The sequence below is a fragment of the Gossypium hirsutum genome, chromosome D05 (genome assembly GCF_007990345.1).
Source record: "Gossypium hirsutum isolate 1008001.06 chromosome D05, Gossypium_hirsutum_v2.1, whole genome shotgun sequence".
NCBI lineage: Eukaryota > Viridiplantae > Streptophyta > Magnoliopsida > Malvales > Malvaceae > Gossypium > Gossypium hirsutum.
Window position 1 is genome coordinate 60,141,717 of NC_053441.1, and position 16,423 is coordinate 60,158,139.

The 16,423-nt window shown below is 33.9% G+C and overlaps 3 protein-coding genes across 4 annotated transcripts; 2 read left to right on the plus strand and 1 right to left on the minus strand.

The window, feature by feature from the left end:
* The first annotated feature begins 5,509 nt into the window (after nt 1-5,509).
* LOC107904243 (uncharacterized) lies at nt 5,510-8,033 on the plus strand. 2 transcript variants are annotated; one of them, XM_016830663.2, is made up of 2 exons: nt 5,511-6,163; nt 6,349-8,032. In XM_016830663.2, exons 1-2 carry the CDS (start codon nt 6,146-6,148, stop codon nt 7,747-7,749), a joined length of 1,419 nt encoding a protein of 472 aa, XP_016686152.1. In that variant the 5' UTR covers nt 5,511-6,145; the 3' UTR covers nt 7,750-8,032. The 2 variants fall into 2 exon arrangements, with proteins under 2 accessions (XP_016686072.1, XP_016686152.1); XM_016830583.2 differs by having other exon boundaries at nt 5,510-8,033.
* A 2,950-nt stretch (nt 8,034-10,983) lies between these two features.
* On the plus strand, nt 10,984-13,113 carry LOC107900912 (uncharacterized). Its single transcript, XM_016827055.1, has one exon. The coding sequence runs from the start codon at nt 10,984-10,986 to the stop codon at nt 13,111-13,113; it is 2,130 nt and encodes a 709-aa protein (XP_016682544.1).
* Nucleotides 13,114-15,391: 2,278 nt separating this feature from the next.
* On the minus strand, nt 15,392-16,372 carry LOC107952567 (acidic endochitinase). The gene has a single exon (XM_016887788.2). The coding sequence runs from the start codon at nt 16,370-16,372 to the stop codon at nt 15,476-15,478; it is 897 nt and encodes a 298-aa protein (XP_016743277.2). The 3' UTR covers nt 15,392-15,475.
* Between the last annotated feature and the right edge of the window lie 51 nt (nt 16,373-16,423).

Here is a 16,423-nt window from a genome sequence, read left to right on the forward strand (position 1 = left end):
TTGGGATAAGATTTAGGGCCAGCAATCTCATCGCAATACAAAGAAGCACCCTCTGTTATGGAAAAGGAGTTCTTGAACTGGATTAGTGAAGAGCAGAAGTGAGATCCTGAAGAAGAAAAAGAAGCATAAAGATGGGGAAAGAAGAGGAATAGGCAGAGAAAGAGATAGGAGGCCGTGTTATGTTTGTAGAGGAAGATGAAGGATAGGAATGGTATTTATAGGCAACAAATAATATGTTAGTCTTCTTTCTTTTCTTTTACATTAACAACCAATTAGTCTTCTTTCTTACCATATATTTTTCATTCTTAAAATTGGATTTATTTTTTTTTAGCAAAATCTTCCCTAAACAACTACAAAAATTAAGATTGATGAGATTACGAAGTAGATTGATTTAGTCTTCTTCTCTATAACACCTAAAGAATGTGTATGTCTATTCACTTGCCAGTCAACCAAAACTAATTTATGTGGAAATTCTTTTCCACACAAAAGAACAAAATTGTACTCTATTCACTACGTTTGAGGAAGAAGACTGCTAGAAATTTAATCCACCGATTCCATAAAAACGTGTATATTTATATATATTTATAAGCTCATAATTCAAATCTAAAACCTCATTTGTTATAAATTCTGATAAATTTATTTGGGAATAGTTATTTTTCATTCGTTAATTATTTCTCTTTTAATCAAGTAAAAAAAAATTAAAACCAAAAAGACATAATGATTTATTTGGCATTTTTTTAACTTTACAAACAAAAAGTCATTTTAGAGTTTCATTTTCTTGTCTCTTTTAGCCTTAAAACTTGTATGGTTCACTAAATCATCCAAAAAACATGATGAAAAAGTTAACATTTGTTAACTAACAAAACTAACACTTACGTGGCTGATGTTGACCCTTAGTAGTTAATGGCAACACCTACGTAGTTGTTAATGGATACCACATCAACACTGTTTGTTGACATGACACTGCCACATGACCAATAATCGTTGACATGGTAGCGCCACGCCATCGCCCATTGATGACATATTAACCTTTGAGTTAAACTCAAAGTACTCTTTCCTTTGTTATAAATTAAGAGTATAACTAATTTTGATAAGAATGGAATTACTTTTTACTAACTCAGTTTAAAGGAGTACTATAACACGTAAAGTTTGGTCTATTGCAGAATTCACATACAATGCGGGGCATTTACATTATGCAGAATTCAACACATATATGGGAATTTTTGTATTTCTACAATCATCATGTTGTTAGTGATCAACAATAGAGGTGCTCATGGGCCGGGCGGCCCGGCCCGAACCGACGGCCCGCCCGAAATATGGGAGGGTTTGGGTAAAAATATAGGCCCGAAATATGGGCTTGGGCAAAAAAATGAGGCCCGTTTAGAAAACGGGCCGGGCCTCGGGCACCACTTTTTTTGCCCGGGCCTGGCCCGGCCCGGCCCGAATATAATAAATATATATTTTTTATTTTTAAAAATATTTTAAAATACTTTTTTAAAATTTTTTTATTTTTAAAATATTTTTAAAATACTTTTTTAAAAATTTTCTAAATTTTTTTGTGTTTATTTAAAAAATGGGCCGGGCCGGGCCCGGGCTTAGGAATTTTTCCCCGGGCCGGGCCTGGACAAAATTTCAGGCCCATATTTCGGGCCGGGCCCGGCCTAGGACACGGGCCAAAATTTTTTATGGGCCCGGCCCGAACCCGACCCGGCCCGGCCCATGAGCAGCTCTAATCAACAACGACTTCCTTTTTACCATATATTTTTCATTCATAAAATTGATTACTTTTTTTTTATCAAAGAAGTAAAATAATTAACATTCATGAGATTACAAAGTCTTCTTCCTTATAACACGTCAAGTTTGGTCCCAAATAATTTTCCACACAGAATAATAAAGAGGAAGAAGATTGCTACAAATTTAACTATCAATTGTCTATTGACCATATAACTCGACAAAAAAAGACTAAGACTAAGACTATCAATTGTCTATTGACTTCACACATGTTGTTGCTTCCTCCTATCTCTCTCACCCAAACTTAATTTACAAGCAATGTGGAAATTTTGGACATTTGCGCCGTAATGTATAATACTTCCACACCGTTTGCAGTATTGACTACGTTTACTTGAGGGAAAATAAAGACATGAATGCTGGAAATTTTAACTACTTTGTACCGTCAATGAAGCTACGTACCTAAAAGCCATTTAGGATATCAATTCCTGTAATTGGATTAATCTCATCGTTTCTGCAATCTTTTGACAGTGTAATCAAATCTTAATATGTTACTCTGCAATGCTATTGCAAATATTACTCTTAAATTTGTCGATAGATTACACAAAGGCAGGTTGAATTATTCCATGTTGGAACATCTGCAACATAAATGCATATGGCAAAAGGGCCCAAACCTTACCTTATGTTCATGAATTATCATCATCACATGTTTATAAATGCAACTCAAACTTGAATAATTGAATATTTTGTAATTCTACATGTATTTTTTTTATGGTGAGCAGTATAATGTTTACTAAAAATTGAAATTCAAGAAAGAAGACATACATAGTTGCACCATACAAGATGTTACCCTCGAACTAAACCCTTACAAATAGTACGAAATGCAATGAAATATAGAGGAATTGGTACAATCATAAAAACAGACACAGACCAATGCAACTTTTCACCATAGGAAAAACTTTCTGACAGACTACTAACAAGAAACTATGAAGACACAGCAGAAATGCTTTAACTTCATTTGCACCAACTAGATCCTTCTTCATCCATTGATGCGATTGCTATATTTTGGCTTTCTTCTTCGCCTCTTCTCATGTTGGTCTTCAACCAAATTCACGAACCTTTTCACCTTACCAGTTTGGAAAACAACACATCCCATGGCCAGTCCAAACACTACCCCGCATCCATAACCTATCAACTCCACTTTCCAACCAAAAGCAATGTTTGCTTTTGAGCCATCCTTTTCCAGCACATTTGTCTCATTGATGCTGCAACCACTTAAAGCGCAAAATGCAAAAACCTTGAGTTCGAGGCTGGTTTGGCTACTTTCAAGACCAATGCTCATAATTACTTCCACAAAAGCTATTTGTTGTCTTTTGCCCTCCTAATGCTGAAAATGAGCTAGATTTGGACGTAGGAAAACATGTTTTCATTTATTTCTTTACATTCCTCTTACTTTACTTCAATTCGAAACTACATATAACATAAGTTCCTATAGAATTGAATTAACTAATCAATTGAGTAAAATTAATTTTGTGCTTTTTTCTTTTATTGGTTATATATCAAAAGCGTAAAACTTTATTTTTTAGTCTTGGTTCTTATAGTTGACAAAGAAGTTGACATTTGTCTTCCATTAAGGGTGCAATTTTACTTTAATATTCCAGAAGTTCAAAAAGCTTTCCATGGGAATCGAACCAACTTGTCATATAGATGGAAGAATTGTTTCACGTAAGTTTTCTCCTAAAATTTGAGACAAAATGAACTTTTTTTCCAATATGTTCATATAAATACTTTTTAGAAATTATTTTAAATTCAAGTTTTAAGATTTGTGGACGAACTTAAAATGCAAATATATTGATCTACACTTAACATTTTCGCATGCAACAAGTTTCATTCATATATAGAACATATATAGAACTGGGAATGGGGTTTATTAGGTTCAATTTTAAAAATTGGTAAAACTGCAATATAAGTGCTCACTATTTTAAATTTGTTATAAATTAGTCCTTTTTCTAAAATTTAGGTATTTAAAACTCATTTTCAGAAATTGACTCAATTCCCTAATAGCCATTGTCGAATACTAACGTTACGAAATTTTGAGCACATATAGGCTAAAATTCTTAAAATACACTCGAAACTCTCATATCCTATTTTAGGGTGTTACACACATGGATCATGATTCATATTGAATTAATCCATCATTCACCGTAATAAAACTTGTCGTTGTAATAATTTATTTTGACATGTATTATTTTATGATGCATAACATCATACATTTTTATATTATGCAATAATATAATTAATTAGTTAAATCATCAAATATCTAAAACATAATTATTATTTTAATAAAATCATTCATCAAATTTTTGTTTTCAAATTTCATACATGAAATTAACAAATAAAGATAGCTCTAAATAGCAAAACCCAATATGTGTGACAAGTATTTTTATTAATCCATTTGGAACAAGATTTTGTTTTCTAATGTTAAGGTTTGCTGGAGCAAATGAGTACATATGTGTAATGTTTGATATTACAATTATCTTAATAATTTTGTTTATGTTTTTGTTGATTGATGATTATAAAAATCATTATTCTTCTGAAGGCATACTTTGTTGTCAATGACAGTACCTGCACCCTAAAAAAATCACCAGCTTTAACGACTACAAGACTGGTCCTGCCTGACATTTATTAAAAAATCACCAGGAAGCACAATGTCAGGAGATCCTTGCTGGAAAAAAACTTGGTAGGATGGTTTTTTTTGTGCAAATTTAAGATTTCAATTCTCATCAAGGAACTTGCAAGCCTATTATGGTAGAAATGTGTTATCCAAATGATAAAGATGTTGATGCAACATTTTAGATTGCAAATTCCTTGATCATATTTGGAATCCTACCCACAGGGACTTGCAAGCCTATTAGCTCCAGGAACTTTAGATTGTACCTGTTCAAAACATTTATTCAAAGAAGGAACCATAGGTGAAAGGCGTCTATTCTGGCACGAATTTGCAACATTTGATGGACTAATACCAAGACAAAAACATGTATGTAACAAGATGAAAGGAAGACCCTTATGCCATTATTGTGGCAAAGTGAGACTGAACTTGAAAATATGATCTAAGAAACTAGAGCTCCAACTTATTCTTATGCAATTTGAGGTGAATTTGAAATTATTCAAGCTTGAAAAGCTCAAACCTAAACAGGCCTAAATTTGAAAAAAATTGATCTCAATTTGATCCAAAACCTAACATCAGTTTTTATTTGATTTAATGCAAATTTGAAAAAACTTAAATCCCAAAAGCTTGAGCAAAAAAAACCCTCACATCCAACAAATTTTAGCTAAATAAATCTAAACTTGAAAAGTGACTCAATACCAAATTCGAATTTAATACTAAAAACAATCAAATTGTATTTTTTAAATAAATTTTAATTTCTTTAATATATTATAAAAATAATAAAATTTAGTATTAAAAAAATATCTTCATAACTTAAAAAAGGATGTGATAAAACTCTATGCTCTAGTTTCTTAAATCAAGTCAGCTGTAGGACCTGCCTAGAAAAGTCTTTGGTTTATTTTATGGATTATAAGAAGAGGATAAAATTCTAACAACAACGCGATTCGAATCAGACTACAATGGTAAATATTTTAATTGTTACTCGAACATATAGAAATAAAAAATATGTATTTCTATTGAGATTGACATAATAATAATAACCACTCGTTATTGGATTGATGTAGAACACCAGGCTTGACTCTAAACTTTGTTTATTGTGATAAAAAATAAACAAGTATTATTCATATGAATTTTTCTGCAGGCTCTTGTTCTTGGAAATTACGATGTCCAGTGAGAGATGTAGACTAATATCATTATATTTATCACAATCTTTCTGTCTGAAGAAATTCAAGTCTATAGTTATGGACTGTTCCTTATTCTGTAGGACGAAACTTTGTTTTTTTAATGCTTTCTTCTTCTTGTTTATCATCTCCTCTTTCACATGTTTTCATGTAATCTCTGGCACTGCAATTGGATTTGATTATGGTGTTCACTGTAACTCAGTTGTTCATGAATCTAAACCAGCTGATGAGGAGACCAATATCATGCTTTTTTCTCAACATCAAAGTGGTTACTTCAGCGGTGGGGATAATGTCCTAAACAATCCTCCTTCACGTTCGTACTTTCCATCCAAATCGAAAGCGCTCATTTTTGAGACTCACCACGTATTTTCGACCGATGTTGAGGATGTCTTCAAGGTGGAAGGAAACCTGATTTTTCAAACCTCGTTTTCCTACGAACAGAGTATCTTCCCTGGAAGCTCATCCATTTCAAGTTTGAGCGATTCAAGCAACCGTGGGACTCTAGACTTCGATTTTCGAGGCTTCTGGTCTCGAATTACTGGGAAGCTTTGCATGGTGGGATCAAGTTATGCTTACTCCAAAGAAGGTAAAGTGCTTCATCTTGCTGCTGCTCTTCAGATTAATAATCTTAAAAATTCAAGTACCATAAGAACTTTAGCCACTGGTACCATGGATAGCTTGAATTCTGTTGATGATCCAAATTATTTTGAGCGAATTTCACTACTGATGTTTCCTCACGTAAATTACACTTATATTATGGTGTCGAAACAGTTTAGTGAAGAGTATCCTCGGGGAACCCATGTCCAACCGGAGTTGTCCCTTAGATTATCGCGAACTCGAACCATTTGCAATATGTTTTCAGGTGGAGCCAATGCTTTCGAACTGGAGTATACTGGTAGTTGTAAGTCTTCAAAGAGTTGCTATCCATTTGGTGATAGTATTGGATATTTGCCTTCGTTGATGTCATTGAGTATGATTCAGTGCTCCAACGATAGACTAAGCTTGAGGTTTCTGATAGAATTTTGGAACAATAGCTATAGGGGATATTACGGCTCTCCCAATATTAGTACTTCATTAATTGGAGAAGGATCTTGGGATGAAAAGAAGAACCGACTTCATATAGTTGCGTGCCGAATCTACTATGCATCGAGCTCCTTGGATAAATCTCATGTTGGAGACTGCACAACAAGGTTGAGCTTAAGATTCCCAGCCATCTTGTCTATCAGAAACACAAGCACCATTGTAGGAGAAATTTGGAGTGTGAAGCCTTGGAATGAATCAGGGTTCTTTGATAGGGTCCAGTTTCGTTATGGGGGACGAATTCAACTTCAAGGTTTGAAGTATGAGTACATGCAAATGGACAAAGTGAAGAAATCATGTCCAATGAAGAATCCTAGGACTAGTAGCAACAGGGGACAATATCCATATGACGTTTCTCCAGACATGCGGTATAGGTTGTTAGCTATCGAAGGTTCTAAAGGAAGAATTGGATGGGGTTCTTTGGATCCTCTTGCGGTAGGAGATCAACAATATCAGAGATTTCCATTTCTACTACCATCCTCAAGCTCAAAACCTAATAATCCTGCTGTTGAATCCGATTCCAACAGTGGCTTACTTAATATCAGCTATAAAATAAGCATCACACTATCTAGTTCGAAATTGGGTGGTGGTCTTAATCCGGTTAATGATTCTTCAAATGAATCTCTGCGAACTAAAATCCGAATTTCTGCTGAAGGGGTTTATGATATAGCAACAGGTAGTCTGTGCATGGTTGGCTGCAGGCATTTGAGGTCAAGTGACAAATCGTCTTCAAGTGATTCTATGGATTGTGAGATCCTCGTGAAAATCAATTTCCCTCCATTGAACTCGGACATGAGAAATAAGATCAAAGGAAGCATCCAGAGCATGCGCGAAAAAACCGATCCTCTGTCCTTCAAGCCTCTGCAGTTTTCGGGAAGATCTGATTATCGCAGTGGGATATTGGAACAGATTGTGATAACTGATTTCGAGTCTAGATCGATTTGGAGAATGAATTTCTATTTGACCACGGTGCAGATTACTTTTCAACTGATTGGGACGTTATTGTTATTGTGTCAGTTATGTTCTTTTCGCTACAATAATCGGCGGTCGATATTTCCTTCCGAAGAGAGTCTAATACTCTGTGACAGCTGAGGAACTTCCAGTGGATACATACTATTTTGACAAAATAACCCACCAAATACTCATGCCCAGGAAGATATTATTTGAAGTTGCAGACGTCAAGTAAACTTCTAAAATAGTAGAATCTGTCTTGAGCTAGATATCGTCCATATACTCGATATAATCTATATAAAGTGTTCAATAAATTGTAGGGTAAACTATTAAAATAGTCACTTTTGTTTGGTTCAAGTTACATTTTAGTCACTTATGTTTGAAATGTTACGTTTTAGTCACTTATGTTATCATGATGTAACATTTTAGTCACTGAGCCGTTAATTTCTGTTAACTGTGGCACATTAAATCATCATTTCAAACAAAAATTCTAGGTTAATTTATACAATCGGTCCCCATATTTTTTCGTTTGGAGCAATTTAATTTTTTTCTTTTATGTTTTTTTTTAACTTTCTTTCTTTTTCATTGTCTTATGCTTCTCCCTTTGTTTTCCTCCTTTCTCCATTTCTTTCAACGTAGTTTTGCTATGTTTTACTTTTTTAAACAATTTAATTTTTTCGAGTGAGGCGAGCTTTTGGACTAGTTACAAATGGAAAACATAGAAAAACTATGTTAAAAGAAATGAAGAAGGGAGAAAAATAAAGGGAGAAGCAGAAGAGAATGGAAAAAAAAGTTAAAAGAACTTAAAAGAAAATTTTAAAATTGTTTAAAATGAAAAAATATAGGGACCAATTGTAGAATTTAACCTAAAATTTTTGTTTGCAATGATGATTTAACATGCCACATCAGCTTACCGTTACACCATTGTTGGCAATTAATGACTCAGTGACTAAAATGTTACAACACGATAACGTAAGTGATTAAAACGTAATATTTCAAACATAAGTGACTAAAATGTAACCTAAGACAAACAAAAGTGACTATTTTAGTAGTTTACCCTAAATTGAAAATGAAAATTGTTTTCGTACAATTTTGGTGACCAGGTTTAATTGCGATTTCTTTCAGTGTGAAACCCCTTGCCTCGCTTTGGGGAGAGAAAGGGAGGCGCATACTTAGGGGTTCGCCTAAAATATAAAATTTTTCATTTCGATTTTTTTAAATTTTAAATTAATAAAAATAAAATATTGACAAAAGAGTTTTGCATCCACTATTTTAGATTTAGTAAGCCCTTGTAGTATAAAAGGTATTGATATGAATTTGTATTGAAATAAAATATTTTCTAAATATATGAAAAATATTAAAATAAATAAATATAATCACATTAATCATATAATCATATTTAGCATTTACACTAATTCTAATTAAATGTAAGGGTTAGTATTTAATTCATTGTTAGTGTACATTTTTTTTATTTCACAAGGAGTGTTAAAAAAATTGTGTATTTATTTTAAATATTTTACTATATTTTTATAGTACACTTATCAAACCCTGATCTTGAAGCTTAAAAATTTCACTGATAATGCACTAAATTATGTTAATTACAAGTATTTTAATAATTTTTATATTTTTATAATTTAAAAATAACAATATAATTCTTTTAAAGAAAATCTTGTGTTTTATAATTTATAATTTTTTTATATTTTGAAGAATTTTTCTTGAATTTTAAGATTTTTTTTTTTAATTTCAAGTGCACAACAAATTTGGACCCAGAGTCATCCATATACAAATGAATCTGGATAATCATTTGTTCAAGTTCATTTTACGTGTATTTCTCTAGCAATTTTATATATTCTTTTATAATTTCAAAAATAATAATATAAGAATATCTTTTAAATAAATTCTAATTTTATTAATTAAGCTAATTATAATCATTTTAAAAAATATGATCTGGAATTTATTTAAATTTATTAGTCAAGTAAAAATATATTTTAAAACAATTTATAATCATTATTATTATTTTTTAAAGTCTGGAATAAAATTTAAATTAATTTTAAAATGATTTATTACTTAAGTGATACAAATTAATTTTATTTTAAATTTGGAATTCATTTAAAAAATTATATTATTATTGTTTGAAATTATAAAAAATATAAAATTATTAGAGAAATATATGTATAGAATGAACTTAAACGAATAGCTATTCATATTCATTTGTATCTAGCCAACTATTTGCCCAGATTTATTGTGCACTGAAAATAAAAAAAATAAAATCCTAAAATAAAAAAAATCTACAAAATATAAAAACAGAAAATTTTAGTAAATACAAGCGTTTATATTAAAAAGATTATATTGTTATTTTTGAAATTATAAAAAAAAATTATTACGAGTGAATTTGGATAAACGATTGTCCAAGTTATGCATGCAAAATAAAAAATTTATTTTTTAATTATTTTTATGACACATATCATCATTCTATTTCATTAGGTAAAAAAAAATTAACGGTATTAATTCGGTACAAAAAAATACCAATTTAACTTACTATTTTTAAGTTTAAGTGCTAAATAAATACAGATTTCTATATTCAAATACCTCCATATATATTAACCCTTTTTAAATATAGGTTAGTTACATAATGATGTTTCTATGGTTTCATTGGTTACATAAACATTTAATAATGTTATTAGAGACCACTAATCTAAGGTCCCACTACATTCACTTAACCAAATTTGAGAAGGGAAAGCTCATAATTTATGTGTTGAAATTAAGGTTTATTGCTTTTTCACTATATCAATTTCTCTTCATTTAATGTTGCCATTTGCTCAACCTCTCCTAATCTTCTATTGCTTTTCATAGCCATTTTCTGTATCCTCTTGTTCTTGGAAATTTCCTATGTCCAGTGAGAGATGTAGAGTAAAATTCAAGTCAGCATTTAGTGATGGTTGATTTCAGGTCTCCGAAAATGAATGATTGGACCATTTTTGAGCAAATAGTAGGAACTTCATTCATCTCTATGCTCCAGTTTCTTAAATAAAGTCATCTGTAGGACCTGCCAAGAAAAGTCTTTGGTTTGGACCCACAAACTGGAAAAATATGTGTATTTCCATTGAGATTGACTTAGATATAATAATAATCATAACCACTCGTTATTGGATTGGGGTTGAACACGAGTCTTGACTCTAAAACTTTATTTAATTTGATAAAATATAAATAAGTATTATTCATACGAATTTTTCTGCAAGCTCTTGTTCTTGGAAATTTCCTATGTCCAGTGAGAGATGTAGAGTAATATCTATATATTTATGATCAATTTCGAAGTTTTTGCAATAAGTTCTTAATCACAATCTTTCTGTCTGTAAGAAATTCAAGTCTATAGTTATGGACTGTTCCATATTCTGTAGGACGAAACTTCGTTTTAGTAATGCTTTCTTCCTCTTGCTTATCATCTCCTCTGTTACTTGTCTTCATGTAGTCTTTGGCACTGCAAATGAATTTGATTATGGTGTTCACTGTAACTCAGTTGTTCATGAATCCAAACCAGCTGATGAGGAGTTCAATATCACGCCTTTCCCTGGACGTCAAAATGGTTACTACAGTGGTGGTGATAAAGTCCTAAACAATCCTCCTTCACGTTTCTACTCTCCACCCGAATCTAGAACGTTACTTTTCGAGACTCACCACGTATTTACAACCCATGCTGATGATGTCTTTATGGTGGAAGGAAACCTGATTTTTCAAACCTGGTTTTCCTACGAACAGAATATCTCCTCTAGAAGCTCATTCATTTCAAGTTCAAGCAATTCAAGCAACCGTGGGACTCTAGACTTCAATTTTCGAGGCTTCTGGTCTCGAATTACCGGGAAGCTTTGCATGGTGGGAAAGGGTTATGTTTACTCCAAAGAAGGTAAATTGCTTCATCTTGCAGCTGTTCTTAAGATTAATAATCTTAAAAATTCAAGTACTATAAGAACTTTAGTCACTGGTACCATGGATAGCTTGAATTCTGTTGATGATCCAAATTATTTTGAGCAAATTTCACTACTGATGTTTCCTCAAGTAAATTACACTTATACTATGGTGTCAAAACAGTTTAGTGAAGGATGTTCTGAGGGAACCAATGTCCAACAGGAGTTGTCCCTTAGATTATCGCGAACTCGAACCATTTGCGATATGTTTTTAGGAGGAGGCAATGCTTTCGAACTGCAGTATATTGGTAGTTGTAAGTCTTCAAAGAGTTGCAATCCATTTGGTGATAGTATTGGATACTTGCCTTCGTTGATGTCATTGAGTATGATTCAGTGCTCCAATGATAGGCTAAGCTTGAGGTTTCTGATAGAATTTCGGACCAATAGTTACAGGGGATATTATGGCTCTCCAAATATTAGTACTTCATTAATTGGAGAAGGATCTTGGGATGAAAAGAAGAACCGGCTTTGTATCGTTGCATGCCGAATCTATGATGCATCAAGCTCCTTGGAGAAGTCCCATGTTGGAGACTGCACAACGAGGTTGAGCTTAAGATTCCCAGCCATCTTGTCTATCAGAAACACAAGCACCATTGTAGGAGAAATTTGGAGTGTGAAGCCTAGGAATGAATCAGGGTTCTTTGATAGGGTCCAGTTTCGTTATGGGGGACGAATTCAGCTTCAAGGTTTGAAGTATGAGTACATGCAAATGGACAAAGTGAAGAAATCATGTCCAATGAAGAATCCTAGGAATAGTAGCAACAGGGGACAATATCCATATGGTTATTCTCCAGACATGCAGTTTAGGTTGTGGGTCATCGAACGTTCTGAAGGAATAATGGGATGGGGTTCTTTGGATCCTCTTGCGGTAGGCGATCAACAGTATCAGAGATTTCCATTTCTACTACCATCCTCAAGCTCAAAGCCTAATAATTCTGGTGTTGAATCCGATTCCAACAGTGGCTTGCTTAATATCAGCTATAAAATAAGCATCACACTATCTAGTTCGAAATTGGATGGTGGTCTTAATCCGGTTAATGATTCTTCAAATGAATCTCTGCGAACCAAAATCCAAATTTCTGCTGAAGGGGTTTATGATATAGCAACAGGCAGCCTGTGCATGGTTGGCTGCAGGCATTTAAGGTCAGGTGACAAATCGTTTTCAAGTGATTCTATGGATTGTGAGATACTCGTGAAAATCAGTTTTCCTCCATTGAACTTGGACATGAGAAGTAAGATCAAAGGAAGCATACAGAGCATGCGCGAAAAAACTGATCCTCTGTTCTTCAAGCCTCTGCAGTTTTCGGGAAGATCTTATTATCGCAGTCGGATAATGGAACCGATTGTGATAAATCATTTCGAGACTAGATCGATTTGGAGAAGGGGTTTCGATTTGATCATGGGACAGATTATTTTTCAACTGCTCGGGACGTTATTGTTATTGTGTCAGTTATATTGTTCTCGCTACAATAATACAGTACCAACAACACTTCGGCAGTCGATATTTCCTTCCGAAGAGATTCCACTAATCGGTGACAGATGAGGAACTTCCAGTGGATTCAGAAGAACAATTGCCAATGAAATATAGGACCTAGTGCACGCTTTGTGTTAACTATTTTTGCTTACCGTGGACTTGTTTTTAATACTGTGCCGAAAAAACCATGTAAATTGATTTTTTTTTATAGCTTAATGAGACTGATGTAAAATAAAGTTAGAGATGAAAAATGTTTTTAATACATTATAGCTAAAATTCCGACTTACCCTCGTTATTGTTCTGAATCTACTTCCATTGAGAGGTAGAGTGTTGTGAGGTCCGGTCGCATCAGTGTATATCAATTGTAAATTTTCAATAGCTCTTTAAGTTTATTGCTTGAATGGAAGTCTCTATTGCTTTCCTTGTTGGCAAGCTCTGAAATTTGGAAATTCAGAACAGCTGCATGATCGAAATGTTCAAGCCTCTTGTGCCAAACTTCAGCATGGACATTTTGTTGGATTTAGTGCAACAAGCAGCAAGGATAAGCAGTGAAACTTGCTCGGCAAGAATCGTGACTTGCAGGAGAAACAAAGCAGAAAAACAAAACAGAATTTTAAAGCAAAGCTAAAAGAGAGCATATGGATGAAAACTTTGATTGAATTCATTCAAAAAACTCAAAATGGCACTAAGTCAATACATAAACCAAGCTTGCAGCTAGTCAAAGCAGTAGGTTAACCTAATCACAACCTACTACCACTAAGTAGCTTAGTAACTTGAGCTAATTAACTTGTACAAATGAACAAAGCTGATTAATCAGCTCAATCAACATCAGTTTTACATCAAATATAAACCTACCATAGTTCAAATTGAACTAAGTTACATTTCATCAACTTAAATACAAAATGAAACAAAAACATGCTTGCTGGCTTGATGAACTGGTAGCCTCTGCAGGAGCTGGTCTCGACTGACTTGTTGCTGCATGCTGACCATGCTTCAACACATTTGTTGCGAAGATCAATGGATCAAGTGCAAAGCTCTTCCCTTTAATTTTTACTTTGAATACATCATTGCCATTTGTATCTTTCATTAAACACTGATTTGTTTCAAAGATAATTTTGAAACCCTTTTGAATTAATTGGCCAACACTCAACAATTTTTGACCCACTTTAGGTACAAATAACACATCTTTGATAAATTTTGTACCTCAAACGTTTTCAATTGCAACTGTCTTTTCCCTTGACTGCAATGTACTCACTGTTGCCAATCTTTACTTGGGAAACTACTGAAGAATCCAATTCCTTGAAGAGATCATGATCAAAAGTCATATAATGGGTGCAACCACTGTCAATGAGTCACTTCTCACTTGAATGAAAGATTGCAAAGCAAGTGGCCACAAAGAGTTGCTCCTCTTCTTTGTCGCCAACTTGAGCAACATTTTCTTGTTGCAAATTCACTTGTGCGATAGTCTTTTGCTGAGTATTGCTTTTGCAATTATTTGATGATGCTTCATCTTCTGACACTTTTCGCATTGGTGGTTTGACTTTCTCCAGCATTTGAAAGGTGAAAGACCCTTTCTTCTTGTTTACAAGAAGGAAAATCAGGTTTTGTTAATATAATAGAAGAATCAGAATCAGAATTTCCCTTCTTGTTCTTTTCATGTTTTTTTTTCCTTTTCCTCCTCGACTGTACTGAGCTTCCACAACTAATGCACATTCAACAAACTCTTCAGATCTTATAAACCTTTGTATGCACTGCTATTGTTTTTCCTTATTCAATGCTACACTTTGTATGTAAATTATTTATTAAAAAATATATAGCAAATCACGTTTGATTGCTAAATTTAGTCTGTCTTTCCTTTCTTCATTTGCCAGAAAAACAACATTTTTGTTGGCTACTTCTTTTAATTACCATGGAGAAGTTTGTACCAACACTTAATTTACGGTTTTCGTGTTTGAAAAATCCTCTTAGGACTACATATTCAGATTTAAGTGTGAATGTTGAATATATGTGTAATATTGGTATGATAAATTATTTTTATATTTTTCCATGTATACAGAGTATCTTTGGAATTGGAGGGTCGAATCCCTTCTCCCAGGTCCGCCGTATGTGATGAATATGGATGTCAAAAACGAATACTTCAAGATGCAGAGCTGGAGCAACACAAATTTGAACATTTGAAACATGATGATACAACATGGTGTATGATCTATGTATTGGCAGTATGTAATTTCAAGTAACTTTTCGTGGACTCAATACGCAATTGTTCTTGTTGTTCTGCAGAAAAATTCACAAACCCGAATGAGTTTTAAGTTTAAAAGTGGGATCATAAGAGAGGGGAAAGGTTCAAACTTGTAGAATACACATTTCCATTACATTAAAAACATGGTTAAACTTACATATTACTACTAGTATAATAGATAAAAACTCTTTCTTACACATAATTTTTAATGGCTGAACTGTATCCAGTCTGATTATCATAGTAATTAGACCACAGCATTACGCCTCCATACTTGGTGGAACCTTTGATGGCAGGAAGTACTTGAGAAATAAGATCCGATTCAGGGATAAAGCCCCTACCAGCTGCCTCGGGTGATGCCGGGAGTCCTAAGAAAATTTTGGTAGCTGGAACATTTGTAGTCCATTGCTTCCATGCATTTTCAAGGTTTGTAATATCACCATCTATGTATTCGCATTGAGGGTTGTTATAGAATTGTACCCAGACATAGTCAAAAAGGCCCGTTTTAAGGGCACCCCCAACCCAAGCATCAGGGAATGGACACTGTGGGGCTGCCGTCAAGTATACTTTCTTGCTGCGTTGGCTATACCCGGAGAGATACTTCGCAAGATCATCCCAGTGTTGGTTTGTTCCACCTTCGATATCAAAATCAATTCCGTCCAAAATGGCATCACCGAAAGGTCGAGAGGCCGATTCTCCGCCCAAGAAATTGTTCCACAAGTAGGTCGCAACTTGTCTCGCGTCGTCAGATGAGGCAAGGTAATAGCTCCCTGCACCTCCTCCTAGTGAAAGTATTACTTTAATCCCTTGTGCTTGACATGATTTGATGTCTGAGCTTAAATTAGTGCATCCATTGCTATACGGATCACAATGACCAGCAAGGTTGATCATTGGAGTCTGGCCATTGCCAAACGTTGGAAGGAATGCTAAGCTCACAAAGTCATAGTTGCCGGTCGCACATGTCTCCGCCAATGTGCCCTCGTCACTGTTCTGACCCCAGTAGATTGCGATGTCACCGGCATTTATACCAGTAACTAGCACCAGAATCACTGAGGTGGCAAATGCAAGTAAGATTGCAGACTTAATAGCCATCTTTCTTTGCTAGTGTTGGAATCGTTTTGTATGCTAAAAGTGTTCATCAAA